Raw genomic sequence first — 12,913 nt, forward strand, 5'->3', positions numbered from 1 at the left:
TCATTAACCAATACCAACTTTTTAATTGAAGATTTTAAGAGATATTTATCTTCATATATAAAACTAGATGTCTTCACTAATTTGAAATGACTGAATGTTTAAATACAATATTAGTGGTTTTTTCTAGTAATCATAATGTATAGATTGGCTTTTTATATAAAAATCAGCAGCTCATATTTAAAGTAGAAAACAGAATTTTAAGTACTAAGAGCTGATAAAGGAGGATTAATTTTAAACCCTTCTTTCCATGTACTGAATTTTTTTTTTAAATGGCAACAGTACACTAAGACAACTCAATACCCAAAGACATACTAGTATGTATTTTTCTTAGACAAGGCACAACCTCTTTGATTCAAAATCCAGGTGAGAATCCTATGTATATGATGGGAATATTGAGCCCTAGAAATCTTTAACATCATCCAATGAATGCCTCAGGAACCTCAAATTCCAACAAATGCATGCCACAGGAGCCTAAGCTCTGTTAATAATGGTGATAGCATAATTATAAAAATATGTCTAACCTGGTGGACTGTAAAGCTCCAAACCTATAACTATTAATTTTGTTAATAGTACACCCCATATGCATGGATACATGCTCTTCTGAACACAGATGATGTGACGGCTGCAAGAGTGATCTTATGCATATTAGTGATTCATTTGAGTTCAGTGGGAATATTCCCCTGCATAAGGTTTTTGTTGGTTTTTTTTTTGTTTGTTTGTTTTTGGTGAGATGTTGCAAATTTCTGGAGCCAGCTGTGTCGATGAAAAATATTAAAATAACTGAGTGGTTGATGAATTTTCAGTCTCTAGACTCCCTTATGTCCTTTTGTTCATTTTAGATACTCCTGGAAAGTTTTCAGTACCTGGGAATCCCCATCATTGCTTAGATCTTGGGTACATTGAGGCTGAGTTATTCCCTGATCATTTCTAGAATATAGATAGAATTAGAGGAATGATTTTTTCCTACTGATTCTATGGGGTAAGGTGAACTAGAAGGAGGTCGTTGCCAGACGACAAGGAGGTCGTTGCCAGACTATTTTATTTAGTCTACACAAGTTGTACATTACAGTGGCACAGCTGTGCTAAGCTAACCACAGGTTGGACTCCCTGGTCAAACTAGAGGAGGTCTGCCACCAGCCCCCAAGCCCATGCTGCTGGCAGGCGGCCCTCTTCCTCAAACTTGTTGGGCTGCTTGCCCAGCTGCTGCCAGCTCCCTGAGCAGAATGGGTTCCAGCTCCTGCTGTTCACAGAGGCTACTGCAGGCCTCTGGTCCCAGCTTCCCGCTCCAGGGGGCTGCTGCAGGAGCACTGGCCCTGCATTTCTGGAGGCTGCCAGAGGACTCTGCCCCATGCTGCTGTGGGGCTTTGGCCCTGGGCTGACACAGGATGCCAGAGGACTCTGGCCCCAGCCCCATGGTACTGTCGGCTGCCTTGGGACTCCAGCCCTACCCCACTTTCCCAGGGGCTACCATAGGGCTCTGGTCCCAGCCCCATGCTGTAGAGGACTGTTGCAGGGCTCTGGCCCAAAGCGCCTAAGGATTGTCAGGAGACTCTGGCCCCACACCGCTATGGGGCTGTCTTGGGGCTCCAGCCCTACCCCCCTTTCCCGGGGACTGCCAGGGGACTCCGGCCATGGGTTGCCGTGGAGGCTCCAGCCCCAGTCATATGCTGCCAGCAGCTGAGTGCTGACCCTGTTTTCCTCAACCCTGGCTGTCCCTCCTGCCCTTAGGCTCTCAGGCTCTCTGATCCAAGAGCATCCGTAGTCTGGACCAGACAACGCTGTTTTTTTAGAGGTACAACCTGTAGTGTAGGTATGGCCTGAGTTTACTGCCTTCCATTAGAAACTGGCTAAGCAGCACATCTTTGAAATATGGCCTACAGGTTAAAATATTTTGTGTCTTGCAAGGTGGGATGGTAGATCTCTCTTTCCCCATCTTGATTTACAGCAACCCTGGTTTCCCTAGTAAGACCTTAGTGTTGTATTATACCATGCTTATGGAATACTTTCTTAGCTGGTTGTTTTTTATGTATGTACTAAACAATTGTGTATTCCCACCATCTGTAGCTGCTCTGCATGTTCATTTCCTTCAGATAAAATATTTATTTAAAACAGTGGTAATATATAGTTCATAAATAGTAACTTTTTTCCAGCGCTATTGAAGCATTTTACACTGACCCAGGAAGCAAAAGACCCAAAAGGCAGAAATGTCTTGTTACATTTGGCTTACAGTTAAGTCAATGCTAAGCAACCACCCAAGAGATGAGCTAAAACATCTCTCAGGTCAAACAAAAAGGTCAAACAAAATTGTCCTTTGGAGAGAGCCTAGCATCACTGACTTTACACAACTCTCTTGTCGTTACAGGCAGATAGGCCAAGTAACACACGCCTTGCAGATTTATAATGCATTCCCAGTAAAATGAGTAACGTTAGTTCGAACCAAGGGGTTTGATTCAAACTAAAGTATCCCGGAGTGCACTTCCTGGTTCGAATCAGCTGGCGAGCGGAATAGTGTATGAGCGAGATTATGCTAATGAAGTGTGGGATATTTAAATCCCCGCTTCATTAGCAATTTCGGTCGCCTACATTTGCTTCCCTAGTTCGAACTAGGGAGCAAGTGTAGACGTACCCAGAGAGATGAATGGGAGGTTTTGCCTAGGGCTGCAGAATGGAAAATGTTATCTGGATAATCTCTGAAAAAGTCAGAACTTGATTTAATAATCAGCGTTGCCAGTTCTTGCCATTTTTACTGTGAATTTCATGATATTTTGGTGGAGTTCGTAAAGCCCCCGATCCTGGAGATACATGATTATTAGAGAATCTCAGCCTTCATTTTAAAAGTGAGTTTCTGGCCCTCTTGGTGGTTGAGCAAAGCTTAAAAACATGAATGGAATGTGCCCCCAAAGTCTCAAAAGCCAGAGGGCAAATATTAAAAAGCCCTCAAAAATGTCATATATCTTGTTGAGTTTTAAACCAATCTCATGAGTTTTGTGGAGTGAGGCATGATTATAGAATGCTTGGAGGTAGAAATATTGCCTTTCAGAAAATAAGCCTTATTCTCAGAGGTGTGTAACGCTAGCACGGGGGGAGGGGAGGTGCTAGATGTTAAGGGCTATGCTAATGAACTTCAACACTTTTCATTGTAGATCACCAATTTGAATAAAAAAACAGGACTATGTAGCACTTTAAAGACTAACAAGATGGTTTATTAGGTGATGAGCTTTCGTGGGCCAGACCCACTTCCTCAGATCAAATAGTGGAAGAAAATTGTCACAACCATATATACCAAAGGATACAATTAAAAAAAAATGAACACATATGAAAAGGACAAATCAAATTTCAGAACAGAAGGGGGATGGGGGGGAGGTAAATGTCTGTGAGCTAATGATGTTAGAGGTGATAATTGGGGAAGCTATCTTTGTAATGGGTAAGATAATTAATGTCTTTGTTTAAACCTAAGTGTAAAGTGTCGAATTTAAGCATGAATGACAGTTCAGAGGATTCTCTTTCAAGTCTGGTGTTAAAAGGTCTTTGAATCAGAATGCAGGTAATCAAGTCGTTGAGACAATGTCCTTTCTGGTTGAAATGGCAAGAAAAGGGCTCAGACTTTGGCTCCTTACCCAGAGTAGAGGGGCTTTGGTAGGCTCAGGCGCTGATTGCATCTCTTGGAGGCTGTTTAGCAATTTTTGTTGTCAGAAGGGAGTCACAGTGCAATGAAGTTTGAGAACCCCTGGGACCATCACCAGGGCAGCAACAGCCCTTCCAGGAAGCCCATCCACCTTTTCAGATTTTACTTATTGTTGTTCAAAAGCCAATTTGGAGCTGTCACCAACCCTGGTCCTAACTATTTTTTAACAGAGTCGGCCAACCCCAAGCATTGAAAAAGCACAATTCAGGCCTCGAAACAACAAAGAAATGGTCTTCAAAGCCATGGGTTTTGTTTTTGTTTGGTTGGGTTTTTTTTGGGGGGGGAGGGGTTAAAATTAATACAGTTTGGGATTTTTTCCCCCCTCTGAATTTTGAGCCTGTTTGCTGGCCTGGGGTCACGTTTGTGAGCTTTTCTTTGCAAATGCAATGACTGACTGCAGCTTGTCAAAATAATTTCATTGAAACATTTCCATGTTGGAAAATGGCATTTTGTCAAAATAGACATTTTTCATGAAAAAAGACTGTATTTCATTGTAATTTTCAGTTTGGGGTAATACAACCAAAATGTTTTGAACAAAAAATTTAAATTGTTTTGACCCTTGTAGACTATTTCTGAACTTTTTCATTCCACAGAAAGTTTTGGTGTTTCCCATTTGGGATGAAAATAAATGCTAAACTACTGGGATTTTTCCCACAACAGAAATTTCACTTTTTTATCAGATCTACTTAGATCACATTTGTTTTTCAAATAAGAGCTGAGATTCTTCTGTAATCGCATCACCCTGAGGGGCAAGCATCCAGAAGGAGAAAACTACTTCTCCCCCCAATTATCCTCAACTATTTTGTTTCCAAATAAATTATCATTTCCTCCTTTAAAGCTACTGCATTAATCCCCAAATGACTCTCAAGTTTGATCTGAGTTTCAAATCTCAGGGCTTGTTTTCACTGCTGTGGAGATCTATAGTGTGTCAGGCAATCTTCTTGTGTTCAGTTTTGCGGGTTTAGTAAAGACATGCTAAATTGAATACTGATGGCGCCCCCATGGACCATAGTACTCCTTGCAGTTGCAATGAGTAAGGGAAGTCAACGGGAGCATTTCTCCTGTTGACCTCCCGCTGTGGGGCCACCCCAGAAAATCGATGTAAGGTATATCTACTACAACTACACAATTCTCGTAGCTAGAAATGCATATTTTACATCAATTTTCTCTATCAGTATAGACATGGCTTTAGTGTTGGAATAGTTGATATTTTTCTGAATGCCCTGCCTCCAAAAGTTATGTGCTTATAGAAGAATCTCAGCTCTGTGTTTAAAAAAAAAAGGGGGGGGGGGGCTAGTACATCTGATCCAAAAAATTGAATTTCTGGCCTGTGGAAAATCCAATAGCTTAGCATTTATTTTCATTTGAAATGGGAGACATCAGGTTTTTTTGTAGAACAAATAAAAAAGTTTACAAGGAAAAATCAGTTTAGAAGAGTCAAAGCTTTAAATTTTATGTTCATTTTTCCCTTCAAGGACCAACACATAAAGGAATAAATCTGAGCCATTAGAAGTGTTTTGGCTCCCCAGCTTCATTTTAAGTTTCCAGCTGGATTCTGCCTAGTTTATATTACGGTGATGAAGACACTGCTCAGTGCTGTACGTGCATTGCAGGCAATAGCCATGCTACCCCTAATGACCAATTGTACAGGAGCAATATGTATCTCTCATCACACTCAAGGCAATATCAGGCCCAAGCTTAGTTAACAATGTGACCTAGAGCAGTTGTTCTCCACCAACCGTTTATATATTTTCTGGGGATTAGGAGGAAACTTAGTGTTGCCAACTCTTGCAATTTCATTACAAGTCTAATAATATCTAGTGTTTTCTTAAAACTGCAGCTGCTGGAATAAGGTTATTATTATGGAATCTTGGCTCTTTTTTTTTAATTAAAAATGTACATCTCTAGCCTTTAGAGCTGTGAAGTAAAGTTTGAACAGTTGAACCCTAAGTGCTTGAACATCAGAATTGGAATAGGTGGAACCCCAAATCTATTATTTTTAAAATCTCATTTTTAAACTTATATCAGCAATATTGTTCTTGCTGGGTGCAGGTTATCCTACAGCTGTCTCCTGTAGTATTCTTGCACCTTCCCCTGAAGCACTTGATATTTACTAGGGATGGTAGAGTTTAACTGATTAATGAATAAGCTGATGTTCTTCAGTTAATGCTATTGGTTATACTTTACTTTGCTCCCCAGGGAAGGTGGCATCGCTGCAGCAGTGAAGCCTCCTCCCTCTCCTCAGAGAGCCAGCAGCCTCTCTTTTTTGCTGTGGGCTCTGCCGTGAGAGGTTTTGCTGTGGGCTCTGCAGTTTGAAGCTTATTTAACCTTTATACTGCAGAGCCCGCAGTGTGTGTGCCACTAAGATTTTTAGCAGTTACACCAGGGATAGGCAAAATCAGGCCCACCATACATTTCTCTCCAGCCTGCCTAGTTGATTAGCAGTAGGGTTGCCAGGTGGTTGAAACAAAAATACCGAACACTCCCCATCCCCCCTCAAAAAAAACCCTGGGAAAAAATTCTGTTGAAGAATAAAACAGCATGTCCCCTTTAAGAGTGAGTGCAGGGATAGGAACAGGGGAGAGGTTGAGCACTAAGACCCAGGGGAGTCATTGCTTCCCCTTGGTCTTTTGGCCGGCAGCCATTTTGTGCTGGCAGCCTTTTGGAACCAGGTAAGCATGGGGGCTGGGGGTGTTAGGGCTCGGGGGTGGGGGAGGCCGGGCACTGAGTGTTTGTAGGGTTGCCAGGTGCCTGGTATTTTCACCTCCTGGCCGGGGAAAAAAATCAGAAAATACCGGACATTTTAGGGGTCCGGTATTTTCTGAATTTTTTTTTACCGGACAGGAGGCGAAAATTCCAGACTCTCCGGGTGAATACCAGACACCTGGCAACCCTTATTAGTGGAGGGTGCATACTTACAGCCAGCATGTGTTCAGCTGTCCCTCCCCCCACCTTGCTCATTCCTGCAACCAAGCTGCTCCCAGGGTTTTCCTGCTAACTGTGCAGAGTGGGGAGGGGCATGGAGAGCAGAGGGGAGAGCTGAAATCAAAGTGTTCCCCTGCCCCTGCACCCCATCTCTGTATGGCAGGGGTTGGGGAGAGGGAGAGGCACAGTGGAGCTACTCCATTCCAAAGCATGGATAGTGAGTGACTCAGAGAAGTACAGAGTGGGGAAGGGAGGACACAGAGCAGGACAGATTTCCCTTAAAGAAATAGTACATGGCTTATCTCAGAAACCTTTCCAGCAGTAAACAGCGCACAAACTCTGTGTTACTGTCACACCCTCCCAGTCACTGACACAAACAGTGCCATGCACACTTAATCTGTGTTACAAAGTCTATCTCTTTGACACTCACATACTCTTTGTCTCACTCTGTAGAGCCCTGCCCCACCCCTTCTGCCTGAGTCACAGCCAACCCATAACCACGTACTAAAATTCATGAAGTGGCCCCCCTGCCAAAATTATTGCCCACCCTGAGGTTATACGGTTACTCATTAAATGTCTTTTAACATCCCTAATATTGGCTACTGTCAACAGTAAGATATTGGACTAGATGAAGCATACTGATTTGAGTCAGTAGGGCAATTCCTGTGTTCCCAGGTTTATGTAGGTTGAACCTCTCTAGTCTGGCACCCTCGGTACCTGACCATTGCCAAACCAGACAATTTGCTGAACCATGGGAGGTCAGAATTGTAGTGAGTGAGTCTTTCTCTTTTTATTTCACCAAGGCGAATAAATGGAACAGTGCTTTCAATGCTGTTTAATAATATAGGAGTGTTCTGATATACCATATAAGCCTATACCTAGCAAAAGCATATCAGCTCTCTTCATAACAAAGTCTTAGTGTTGTTACACAATTTTACTGTATTGGAACAAGGAAACAAGTAGATAAAGCATAAAAAAACATACTTACACTTGGCAGCATTACCAGCACTTCCACTGCTTCCTGGGCTCTTAGTCTTAAGAGACATTAACCTGTCCAACACATTATCAATAAACTACAGCCTATATTGGAACAGGATACCATACTCAAAGAGGCTCTGGGAGACAGACCCATAGTCTCCTATAGACAACCACCTAACCTCAAGATGATTCTTACCAACCACCACAGGACATACCACACTAATACCAACCCTGGTACCTTCCCTTGCAACAAACCCCGTTGCCAGCTTTGTCCACATATTCATTCTGCTGATACCATTATTGGACCTAACCAAGTGAGTTACAAGATCAAGAACACATATTCCTGCGCATCCAGAAATATAATCTATGCTATCATGTGCCGAAAGTGTCCGTCTGCTATGTACATTGGACAAACATCTCAGACACTTCGCCAAAGGATTAATGCCCACAAAACAGATATCAGACAAGATCACAAAGAGAAAACAGTTTCTTGCCACTTTAACCAGAAAGGACACTCTCTAAATGACTTAGCCACCTGCATTCTGCTACAAAGACCTTTTACATCTGCACTTGAAAGGGAATCCTCTGAACTGTCATTCATGTTAAAATTCGACACTTGCCAACAAGGACTTAACAAGACTTTGAACTTTCTCACCCATTACCAAGACAGTTTCCCCAATTATCACCTGTAATACCATTAACTCACAAACATCCCACTCTCCCTACCTTTAATATCAGCAATTCACAGACACTTACCTTCCTTCCTCCCCCTTCCCACCCCCCCGCATCCCCCTTCTGTTCTGCAATGTGATTTGTCCTTTTCATATTTGTTCATTTTTTTTAATTGTATCCTTTGGTATATATGGTTGTGACTACTTTCTTCCACTATTTGATCTGAGGAAGTGGGTCTGGCCCACGAAAGCTCATCATCTAATAAACCATCTTGTTAGTCTTTAAAGTGCTACATTGTCCTGCATTTTGCTTCATTTAGGGGTAATTTAGAGTTAAATAACCACTCACAACACTGAGTGCCAGGACTGGTGGCTGTAAACAAACTTTATGAGACCATGGGCGGATAAGCAGATATCCACCTAACTAAAATCTTGCTGGACCATGGATGATGTTGGTCTAGAGAGTGCCGGACTAGAGAGGTTCAACCTGAGGTAGTTCTTTCTGGGATAACCGACAAAAGCTTTTTTCCTAGTTTGCTCTTTTTGCAGAAATCATTTCGGTTTGCTTATTTCGTTGCTGCACAGTAAGATGGAATCATCAGTATTTCTGATAATATTGATGAGATCAGTTTTCATATGACCCCTAGTTTCATGGGTTGATTGTTGTGTTTGGTTTTTTTCCCCTCTAATGCTCTGAAATGCAAGGCTCACACAATCCTGTCTAATAATGTTTTGTTCAGTGCTTGCCTGTATTATAAAACTCAGACTCTGGTATGTGCAATACTTAAAATTGCATATTAGTGATACAGCCTGCCCTGCTTGTACTGGCATGAGACAAGACTTGTTCTGTGCTCTCAAAGGAGTGTGACTGACCCACTAATGCTCTGTGACCTACTAGCCCATCTCTTCTCTGTGAAATACAGTTGGAAATTCCCCCCTGCCCTACTCCAGTGGGGTTCCTTAGAAATGATGTCACTGATGCAGACTCTCCTTTGGGGTCTCTTCTTGTCTGGCAGGATATCTTTAACTGAGGAGATATTAGGCCTTGTCAGGTTGGTGCCCGAAGGGCTGACATCTGAAATGATGTTGCTGCTGAATGTCCTCTTCCTCAGGAATAAGATGTAGATATGAGGGAAGCAAAGCACCTCAAACCCCTCAAACAACCCACATATAAGCACCAATTGCAGGATAGGATGTTAGAGAGCATCCTCGTATAAGAGCCCCTGTGCTTTTGTCTTTATTTCCTGCACGTGAGTCCACATGATTAAAGCCATAAGCTTACAGAAGCCTCTAGACTTTCTGAGCAGATGACCCAAGGGACAGTGGGGGGCACAGAGAGTAGCTTGTTTTCTTCAACTCTTCCCACTTCTTTTTGAGCTGCTTCAGATCCCTGCCACCAGCAGCAGATATAGGGCAGGGCGAGCGGGGCGGCTGCCCCGGGCCCTGCGCTTCAATAGGACCCGCGCATGCGCTACTACCTGTCAGCTGTGGCCATTGCGCATGCACGAAATTCTTCTGCCCCGGGCCCCGCGCTTCAGTAGGCCCTGCTCCCTGTGCCCCGCAATACTCTCATCTGCCCCTGCCTGCCACAAAACAGCTGCAATGTGGCCTAGCACCCAAGCCTGAAAATCAGGCTGCTGTGATCATGGAGCTCCCCTGAGCAGGAGACAGAGACCATTTTCACCTCAAGCTCGGCCCCTCAGTTGTAACCGCATCCCAGCCATTGCCGTGAAAACCAAGAACTAATCCTTCTCAAGGTCCAAGTTCATGTATCTCTGCAAAAGCGTTAAATCTATTTGAGCCTCCGATCTAATGCTCCCTGGATAGTTTAGTTAATGCAGGGAGCTGAATGGTGACCATGTTGGGTTTATTCAGTTGTCAGTGGTTTGGCATTGTATTAACTCAGCAAGACAGATTACCATTTGGGAAACATACGAGACTCAGAGAAATTGTCCCTAAAATCAGTATGGCATGGTAGGTATATATGACAATTGATTATTAAATCTGAGTATTAATGTGAATAACACCAGAGTCTAGAAAAAAGTCAAGATTAGGTTTAATCCCCAAAAATCCAAGAAATTCAGACTGATCCGCTATGGCATTCTGAGGCAAATCTCTCAAGCTTCAGAGTCTGTGGCACTGGGAAGTATGACACGTCAATGGGAAAATCAAGCTGGCTGACAGGGAAGGGAGGGTAAAGGGGATGGTTGCCCTGGGGCCAGGTGATTCAAAGGCAGCTGCAATGGCCTGGGCCCTTTAAATCCCTGCAAGAGTGCAGCACCATACATTCTGGGCAGTGCTAAGGGCTGGTGGGGAGGGAAGGGGGACACACCATGCTTTGGGAGGCACTCAGGGTTGCCTGGGGGCTGGCATGGTGTGCTCCAGCCAGAATGGTGCACTCTGGATGGCACTTAGGGCTGGCTGTCCTGGCCCCGCCCTTTCCACCTGAGGCCCCACCCCTTCAGGGAGCAGAAGCTGAGCCCCACCCTCAAACTTGTCCAGGGGCCTGCAAAGGCTGTCTACGCCCCTGGGGAAAAAATTTATTTCATTTGTGCATGTGTGCACGCATGCGCACACACACACACATACATGCGTGAGCACGCACACGTTAGCTAAGAGTGCACAAGGATGTACGTGCCTGGCTAAAACTGCAGGTGATGTAAACAGATGTGTCTCTACTGATTTAGGTGGCTATACCAATTTACATCAGCTGAGGATCTGGCCCACATGAGTGTGTTTCTATCTTGTATATCTAGGTTAGCCCCCCCTGAAAATGGATGACTTATAATGCCTTCAAATATTGTGTTTACATTGGAAATGCTTGACAGACACTTAAATAAGCAGTGCTACCAGGTGGGCTTGTAAGAAAGAGGGCTTTTATAAGGAAAGGGTAGTGGCCAGATCTTACTACTTCATGCATTTGTATGAGTTTATGTATATAATTTATTAAATAAAAAGCCACTTAACAGATGCAATAAAAGTAGAATAGATTTAAGTATCTGAGTGCCAACACAGTTTTATCCATGAAATTATTTTCTAGATATAGATGACATCCTCTGTTTTCATTTCTTGGAACATGTTAATAGGGCAGTGTCAGAATACAAATCATATACTTTGAAATAAATATATTTATATTATTAACAATATTTTAGCTTTCTGATTCTGCCTTCTGTTCAGTGATCCTACTCAAATCAGCTGAAGCGTTGGGTGCACAATGAATGCAGAGTATTAAAACTCAAGAAATGTAGAAATCATGTTTACTTTCCACTATTTATTCTGGAAATGTCCTGTGTTTCAGTTTGGAACGTGAAGCTGAATTCAGTTTCATTTTGTGGTGTTCCTGCAAGTATTAACTCAGTCCCACTCCAGTACACCTCCCCCCATTCCTGCATGGGTTATCAGCTGTAAACCTAGACCTCTGGCTCTAAAAACTTGATCCTCTAATGCTTCAGCTAAACAATGTGATTGTGCTAGCTAAAAGCTATAGCAGCCTCATAAACTCTGGGCCAGCCATGACAGAGTGCCGATCCTGCTTCTGGACTTGTACAGATGGAATCAAAGAGTAGTCTCCAAATAGACGTAATTCTCTGCCCCCTGGATCATTTGGGCAGTGGTGGCCAATAGATTCACGGTACTGCAATGGAGTTTACACATTTTAAAAAGGGTTTCATTGTTTTAAAATGTAATGTAAACATCTGTGTTCGTACTAGGGGTGTGTTTCTAACACAAGTATGAGGACTGAACTGAGATGTCAGTTTTCTTTAGCAGGATTCCATGTAATGCTGCTGTGCACACTGATAAGATTTAAAAAAATACAAATAAATACTAAGTCTTGTAGCAATAAATGAAAGCGCTGAGATTACTAAAAACATGCACAGTGTTAAAAATGAAGGCATGTCGGACTGACCCTGCAGCATAAATCATATCTATAGCCTTTTCTTTTATAAAATGATAGTAGAAACTAGTAGTAGCAATTAATTTCAAAGCACGGATAGAGATAAGATGTTCAAAGACGGACAGAGATCAGTCCCTTGCCTAGGTGAGTACAGATTGCTCTCACAAGTAGTCTCATTGACTTCAATCATTCAGTGGGATTATTTGCATAAGCAATGGCTATTTCTGTGAGCATGGGCTGACAGGAGCAAGCCCCTTCGAAATGTTATTTGATAACACCTTCAGCAGCTTTGTAACATGTTGTTTTTCTTGTCAAGAATACTGGATGTAGTACTGTATTATTCCGCCACCAGCAACTAAAAAAGAGAACTTAAGACAAGCTGAATATTTCCCAAAAATGTGTTGCTGCATTAATATGAGATCTTACAAGTATGAGTAATGCATTTAAACAAGGACAGCATTGCAAAACAAAATTCCAAGATGACCCTGCTGTTTTTCCCTTGACAGGCACTGTTGCTTATACACTTCAGAGTAGCAATGTGGAGCAACCATTAAATTTTAATAACCAGTAGTATTCTAATTATCTTCTTATAACACATTCTTTGGAAAGATCAAGTAACTCTCCTAACAGTCTGTACATTAATATATTAACTGTTGTATTTTTTTCTCTTCCTTTTTAGGAACAAATTTGTCAGTCTCAGCTGATTTAATGCCTACATCATCATGGAACGTTTCAACTGAACTAGACAAAGGTAAATGG

General features: G+C 42.6%; 1 protein-coding gene across 2 annotated transcripts in view; it reads left to right on the forward strand.

Annotated features, from left to right (window-relative positions):
* ROR1 (receptor tyrosine kinase like orphan receptor 1) overlaps positions 1-12,913 on the forward strand; it is a 263,762-nt gene that overhangs the window by 163,166 nt on the left and 87,683 nt on the right. For both annotated transcript variants that reach the window (XM_075936157.1, XM_075936156.1), the window contains one exon: positions 12,834-12,905. In XM_075936157.1, coding sequence (XP_075792272.1) covers positions 12,863-12,905 — 43 coding nt within the window. In that variant the 5' untranslated portion in view covers positions 12,834-12,862. The remainder of the gene's footprint in view (positions 1-12,833; positions 12,906-12,913) is intronic.

This window comes from Pelodiscus sinensis, chromosome 9, assembly GCF_049634645.1.
Source record: "Pelodiscus sinensis isolate JC-2024 chromosome 9, ASM4963464v1, whole genome shotgun sequence".
Lineage (NCBI taxonomy): Eukaryota > Metazoa > Chordata > Testudines > Trionychidae > Pelodiscus > Pelodiscus sinensis.